The sequence below is a fragment of the Chenopodium quinoa genome, unplaced genomic scaffold, assembly GCF_001683475.1.
Source record: "Chenopodium quinoa cultivar QQ74 unplaced genomic scaffold, ASM168347v1, whole genome shotgun sequence".
Lineage (NCBI taxonomy): Eukaryota > Viridiplantae > Streptophyta > Magnoliopsida > Caryophyllales > Amaranthaceae > Chenopodium > Chenopodium quinoa.
Genome location: NW_018745650.1, coordinates 951,341 through 958,875, shown reverse-complemented (window position 1 = coordinate 958,875; position 7,535 = coordinate 951,341). Strand labels below are relative to the sequence as shown.

At 40.8% G+C, this 7,535-nt stretch overlaps 1 protein-coding gene and 1 long non-coding RNA gene across 2 annotated transcripts; both read right to left on the bottom strand.

Annotated features, from left to right (window-relative positions):
* Nucleotides 1-1,298: 1,298 nt before the first annotated feature.
* LOC110716853 lies at nt 1,299-1,680 on the bottom strand. Its single transcript, XR_002510612.1, has 3 exons — nt 1,557-1,680; nt 1,405-1,476; nt 1,299-1,319 (listed from the first exon to the last, which is right to left on the bottom strand). It is a non-coding gene; the product is annotated as an uncharacterized LOC110716853 (long non-coding RNA).
* A 3,488-nt stretch (nt 1,681-5,168) lies between these two features.
* On the bottom strand, nt 5,169-7,127 carry LOC110716882. Its single transcript, XM_021895533.1, has 3 exons — nt 6,336-7,127; nt 5,762-6,110; nt 5,169-5,644 (listed from the first exon to the last, which is right to left on the bottom strand). The coding sequence occupies exons 1-3, from the start codon at nt 7,125-7,127 to the stop codon at nt 5,169-5,171; spliced, it is 1,617 nt and encodes a 538-aa protein (XP_021751225.1).
* Between the last annotated feature and the right edge of the window lie 408 nt (nt 7,128-7,535).

The window sequence follows — 7,535 nt, the reverse complement described above, 5'->3', positions numbered from 1 at the left end:
ATATTCCCACGTAGGACTCGCAGCAGAACGACAATGTAGCTTCTTCATTACACTTTAGGAAAGTAAGTTCAAAGTTAGAAACATAAATACTTAATGGTTTTAGTGAGGTCAATCAACAATAGGAAGCAATACGTACCTATTCAATATATTATTCACTAGCAACCTACATGGTGGATTCTGACGAAGTGAATCAAAGTGGTAGATTGTGTATTTGGAAACACAAATCACCAAAAGGGTCCAATGAGCACTGCATATATTGAAAAACGTCAACAAATATACGCCACAGTTAACTACATTTTCAAAAAAAATTTAAAAAATAACAACTGAATTTATGACATTTGTAGACGTACTCCTCAAAACATGGGGCTAATATGAACTTATCTCCCGCATGAGTTGATTCCTTGATACTCCATTCTAGGTAATCTTCCACATCACGAGGGTTGCACGAGCATCTGGTAAGCGAGGTCTGCTCGGGGCAAAACCACCCAACTGCAGCCTTGGAATCGCCTAAGTATCTAAGGTGCTCCTGTAGTGCCCTTCATGACAGTATTGTGGGGAATAATTATTAAAAGCATTGTTTACAGTCGAAAATGCAACAAAATGATTAGGAATAGTTACCTCATGAAAGCTTGAATGATGGAAATGTTAAGCATGGCACCAGATAGAAATTCCTTCACATCCTCTTTTGCAATTGGTGAGATCCCATCCTCATCATACTGGAACAATGCCTTAGGTAAAATCACTTCAATAGATCTACCCCTAGGCAACTCACTCACACGGTTATGAAGAAAAGTACAAGCTCTAGAGAGCGAATTCAGGATGCCGGCTTCTACTAGTGGAGTACAACTCGTGGCTGAACCGCTCGAACTCTTCTTCAACCCTTGTCCTTGTTCCATGTTCTTTGTAGGTTGGACATTCTTAGATTTTGGCTTCTCCACTTTCTTCCTTTTAGATGACTGATTTTCATTTGTAACATAAAAAGCACATGGTTATATTACAAGCTATTTGGGACATGTTTTAAAAACAAGGTAAGTAGCTTAGTGTACACTTACCCCTTCTATCAACCTCACCCGATCACGTGGCCATTGCACAAAGCTACCTTTCGCATCAAGCAGTGTGATGAAGTCATATCCCTCTCTAGGCACCGGTAGTGGCAAGTCCTTAAACCCTGGTACTATGGAATTGATCCCGACCGAGATATAGTGGGTACTAATATTAGACTTAAAATGGACCTTGTCAAACTGTTGTGCGCTACCATACCCCACCAACTCTCCATCCACGTTTTTGCCGAGGCGAAGAAGCTCACAAGGCGTCTCTTCCTACATAGTTGATTAGGACAAGTTATGAACTAATTAACCAGCGTAAGCCTAATACGTTTACATTTCATTAAGACTTGGAATTTACCTGAACATCTGGAAAAGGATCAGGTGTCTGGTTTGTAATCCCCCTTGAGTCTGCATGCGTAGGAGTAGGAATCTGCAATAGTAAAATAATTATGCTACATAAGGCCTCGTTTGATGATATGAAGTTCATGTTCTCAACTGTAATTCAATTACCTCGCTCTCAACAAGTGGATCGTCCCCGGCATCTTCTGGGTGACTACATGAGTCCACTAGGGTTATCGGGGGTAAAGACAAGGTTGGCAAGTTCATGTGCTTCAAAATTGCATTGAATTGACTTTGCAATTGTTCTTTCACCTCTTTCCGTATCTCCGCCTTAATTGAATCCTTTTCCTTGGCATTCATATGGTGGGGAAAATTAACACTTGATCTAGTTCTTCCTGATCTAGTGTATTCTGAATCCATAACCTTTTCCCACCCTAGTTGTTTCCCTCCCGCACCAATGACTCGCCCAGGGTGGTATGGTTTTCCCAAAGCCAAGGTAAAAGGATCGTTCTCTATCCTTGGAGTGAGCTTGCCTTCAACCACCTCCGACGTATTCTCGAGCTGCAACAACACAAAAAGTTTCCAGTTCTAAGTTAGATGTAGTTTCTATGGAAATACTAATAGAAACTATGGAATATTACCATAAATGTCAAAGGGTGCTTACAAGTGCATCTGCTACTAGCCTTTTATCCGGGTGCATGATGTACTTCCCGGTGTTCTTTTTGATCCCATGCATAGCACACCATCAATCATTTGCACGACTTACCAAACTTGTGACCGGGGATGGAAGCGGTTTATCAGATAATGGTATTTTGGATGCGGGGTATATACCCTCTTTGATCCACTTTGGTCTACTTTCCGCAAATGTCTTACAACGCATATGATGATTATACATTTTGTTCTCAGCATTACTTATAGCTTCTTGACTTTTTCCCTACACATTACCAAATGTTCACATCATAATATGTAGTGAGCAAAATTGAGGAAACAACTCTAATTTATATTAAAATACATACAAGTGCAGTAGTAGTAGTTGATTTCGCCACAAACTTCTCCAAGTCCTTCACCGTTATTTGTGGATATACATCCCACGGTTTCTTCTCAGGTTCCTCCTCTCCTGCATTACCCATCATAGTTTTCTGCAGTTTATGCCTTTGCTTCTTATGGATCCATCTTGTTCTCAACGAACTTTTGAAGTTTTTGAATCTCTCTTGTACAAAACCTTCAAACGATCTTCTCTTGTCTGGCTCATCTGGAATATTAAACACAATATGAAAGAATGGCAAATGTACATGTTAGTTTAGAGCAAAATAAAGTAAAAAAAAAACAAAAGATCATGCACAGACACCCTAGACAGCTGTACACAAGCCCTGGCAGGTTGAACAGCCAGCCTAGGCAGCTGCACACAGCCCTGGCAGGCTGTACAGCAGCCTTAGGCAGGCTGCACAGCCACCCTAGGCAGGCTGCACAGCCACCCTAGGCAGGCTGCACTACCAGCTTAGGCAGCTGCACACAGCCATGGCCTGCTGCACAGTCAAGTAGGCAGGCTGCACAACCAATGTTACGAAGTTTGGTTTGATTTCGGTGAATGCACATTGATTTTGGTACGAAGTTTTTTGAGAAAAACTGAAATGCAAAACACTTACCATTGTATCATCCCAAAACATTTGAAGCAACCCTTTAGGTATCTCTGCCCAGTCAAGTGTGATCGGTATTTTACGAGTCAATATCCCAATGTGTGTGGAATATTTGCTGCGCCATTGCCCAGTAGGTTGATCCAACTCGTCAAACTCAAGAATCATGTGTTCCCCGGGTTTCTTAAAAGCTTTTGTCGCACCCCTTACCTTTCTCTTCCCCGGTGTCTTTCCACCACCACAGGTTTTCACTTGACATTGCATTTATCCTTGTGAATCTCGTACAAACTCGGAGACAATATCATCCCTAATAGGGGGGCACATTCAGCTTGTATCTGATAAGCATCAAGCCTACGCTGCAAGTCATCATGAGCTTGGTCTTCTGGTTCACCCAAATCTTGCTCCTTGTTGATATCATACAACTTGTCACCAGATTGAGAAATACCAATGTCTTCATCATCCATATCCTCTTCGTGGTGAAGATATTCATCACCACCCATTTTATGTAGACACCTACCACCACAAGACACGCAAAGTAACATGTTTACAAGTTGAAAATGCTTAAAAGTCATTGATTTCATGCTAATTCAAGGTTATAGGAGCGAAATAAGATCAAAATGGCAAAAATGAGCAACTAACTTTCCCAACTAGTTTATTTTCATTCCTAGTTCGCATCTAATCCTTCTAACAACTCATATTTGGTATACAAAACATGTTTACAAGTTGAAAATGCTTAAAAGTCATTGATTTCATGCTAATTCAAGGTTATAGGAGCGAAATAAGTTCAAAATGGCAAAAATGAGCAACTAACTTTCCCAACTTGTTTATTTTCATTCCTAGTTTGCATCTAATCCTTCTAACAACTCATATTTGGTATATAAAACATGTTTACAAAAAAATTACGATGCTTAAAAAATTGTACCTCATTCGAGTATTCTCTCATTGTGGTCTGCTCGAATATAATTTGCATCCTTGTCTACATCATTTGCTACATCAAGTGTTGGGGCGGTGAAAGAGGGCGAATCATTAAATGCATCATATTCGTCCTCGTCTTCAACATCTCCAACCCCTAAAATTCTTCTATTGCTAGCAAGGACGATGGACCATTTTGGATCGGCTTGGTCGGTTACATAGAACATTTGCTTGGCTTGAGATGCAAGGATGAATAGTTCCAAACTATTCCGCAAGTGGACAAGGTCTACAAGCGTTAAGTCATTATGTCTGACGTTGCGCCTAATATTATCGACCCATTTACACTTAAATAGACCTACCTTGAACTCACGGTAATCTAGTTCCCATATTTCCTGAATTCGTTTGTAGTAGGATAATTGTGCGTCAACCGGTGCTGTATCCTTCGCACTTGCAATTTCTCTTGATGAAGCCACAAGAGTGACACCACTGTTTTGATTCGATGAGGATTTCTGATCACGATGCTCAGTCCAGAATGTATACCCATTTTTGTCATATCCCTCAAAAGAATAAACATCTTCCTTTGGACCATAAGCTAGCCACTTTATAGTATCAGAGACACTCTCATCCAATTGACGCATAACTCGATCATGGAACCACGTCACAAACATCTTATTATGCAACTGCATTAGTGCCCTTTCCCCTTTTGATGGAAATTCCGCATGCAAACTATCCATGTGCTCTTCTAAATATGGGTGAACCTCCGCAACATGATGAAGCACAAATAGGTGAGCTTGCAAGAACTGATCATGAGTAGGTGAGATCCGTTTCGACCTGAGGGTGCCATGACCATCGAGTCTCCCTTCTTGTCGGGAAGTGGGAAGCCCAATTGGTTCAGCAACGGCAACATACTCCGCCACGAAATTACCAATCTCCTCCGCCAGAATCTCTTGAATCATACTACCTTCTGGATGGGCTGGATTCCTGACTTTATGTTGCAATGTGCCCATGTGTCTTTCAAAAGGATAGAACCACCTCATAAAGACTCCACACATCTTAATCTCACGAACCAAATGAAGAACCAAATGCACCATTATGTCAAAAAATGACGGTGGGAAATACATCTCAAATTTGCACAAAGTTACGACTACATTTGCTCTTAGAGCATCAAGTGTAAAAGGATCAAGCACTTTGTTGCATATGGTATTGAAAAACGAACAAAGGCTTGTAATAGCTTCTCTCACGTGCTTCGAATACCACGAATGACAATCTGTAGAAATACTTGCATCATCATGTGACAATCATGTGATTTCATACTAGTCAACTTCATTTCCCCATTTAAGGAAACGAATCTTTTCATGTTTGACGAGAAACCAGATGGAACCTTAATGTCATACAAACAAGCACAAAACTTTCGTTTTTCTTCCTTTGACAATATGTAGCAAGCGTGAGGTAAATAAACCTTTTCATTCTTGCCTTTTCCATCATCTTTCTTCTTTGATACACTGGTGCCCTTTCCTTTACGCTCCCCCTTATGTCTTTTGCCACTATCTTCGCTTACATTTTCCATTACCTTGGCCTTCCCTATCTTTGGCTGGACCCACAATTCTGGACGAACCCCCCACGCTTCCAAATCTAATCGCGTGCTCTTTCCATCCTTTGTTTTACCATGAATACCCATAATTGTCCCAACAACTGCATCACAAACATTCTTCTCTATATGCATCACATCGAGACAATGTCTAACATCATGTTCTTTCCAGTACTCAAGCTTCCAAAAGATCGTTTCCTTTTTAAAGAGAGCATGTGGGTCTAAAGGTTTCGATGTTTTACCAAAATCAGTTGTTATACCCTTCACTCGACTATACACCTCATGTCCACTCAATGGCCTAGGCGCAGCCCCCTCTTCCACTTTCCCATTGAAGGCCTTTTTCTGCCTACGATATGGGTGATCGCGCCTAAGCAATCTTCGGGTCCTCACATACACATCTTTGCTGTAGTGTTCAAGGTACACGTTTGGTGTGCCATCGATACAAATAGAACATGCTTTATTCCCTTTGTTCTTGTACCCGGACAGGTTGCCATATGCGGGAAAATCATTAATGGTCCACATTAGGGCTGTACGCAAGAGGAACATCTCGTTCTTATGGGCATCAAAAGCAGAAAATCCTTCGTCCCACATCTTTCTTAAATCATCAACAAGGGGCTCAAGGTAAACATCTATGTCGTTTCTAGGTTGCCTTGGACTCGTTATCAATAGTGAAAATATTACATATTTTCGTTTCATGCATAACCACGGAGGCAAGTTGTAGATCACTAAAAGTACAGGCCATGTGCTATGTTGGGTACTAAGAGTGCCAAATGGATTCATACCGTCGGTGCACAACCCAAGCCTTAAATTTCTTACTTCATCACCAAATGCCTTGAACTTCATATCGATGTTCTTCCAATCCGGAGAGTCAGCCGGATGCTTCAGCAAACCGTTTTTCTTTCTTCCCTCTGCATGCCATCTCAAGTTCTTAGCATCTTTTGGTATTGAAAATAGACGCTTGAACCTTGGAATGATGGGAAGATACCATAACACCTTGGCAGGAGGTCCCTTCATACCAGCATTGCTGCTCTTTCGCTTGTAACGCGACTTACCACAACGTGGACACTCCTTCAACTCTTTATATTCATTTCGATAAAGAACACAATCATTAGGAAATGCATGCATCTTCTTATACTCCAGACACATGAGTTTCTTTGCATAATAGTAGGACTTAGGAAGTTCATTCCCATCAAGCAACATGTCACATAACACAGTCAACAAAGAAGTAAAACTAGTGTCACTCCATTTATACTTTGACTTAATGTTAAAAAGTGTAAGCACGGCTGAGAGTTTGGTGTATTTTTTGGACCTAGGATACAAAGGCTTTTTGGCAGCCTCTAATAATGACTCAAATACATCACATCGGTCACCAAATTCACCTTCAACATTATGCATCATCTCATCTAAGTGATTACCACCACCGTCCTCGATCTCATCCCCCTCTCCAGCATTATCATCCCTATCTACACCATCATCAATACCATATTCATCTTCCGCACGAATCTCGGCGCTTTTATCGTGCGTATCATTCCCAACAACATTCTCCCTATACAATCCCTTTTCACCATGCCAAACCCACACATGATATTGAGGCCTAAACCCTGACATACCACATGATCCCTTATTGTATCAACACTGTCAACCATTGTCACATTATTACAATTGACACAAGGACAATAAAGGTCATTCACACCCATTCTGATTTGATATTGTGAAGCACTCTCGCAAAACTCTTGGACCCCATTAAAGAATTCCAACGTATCACGTCTACTATACATCCAATTGCGATCCATCAACGTTTTAAATTGCCTTTATACATACCAACACATTATAAATAATGTACAAATGCAACATATAATCAAAGTACATAGTATGTATTTATATCGTTCATGCATATAGTGTACAAAATGAATGCTCCCAAAAGGTCCTTATCACTCCAACCTAACCCATCCTTGAACGTCTAATCTCACAAGTGAATGTATGCCAACTTTCCAATTTTAAGGAAAATTCGGCAGC

Coding starts and splice junctions, on each gene's coding strand:
- LOC110716882 (XM_021895533.1), bottom strand. CDS start 7,127: ATGTCAGGGTTTAGGCCTCAATATCATGTGTGGGTTTGGCATGGTGAA. Junction 6,111..6,335: donor TCAAGGCATTTGGTGATGAA/GTAAGAAATTTA, acceptor GATTTAAGAAAG/ATGTGGGACGAAGGATTTTC. Junction 5,645..5,761: donor GGGTATAACAACTGATTTTG/GTAAAACATCGA, acceptor TGATGCATATAG/AGAAGAATGTTTGTGATGCA.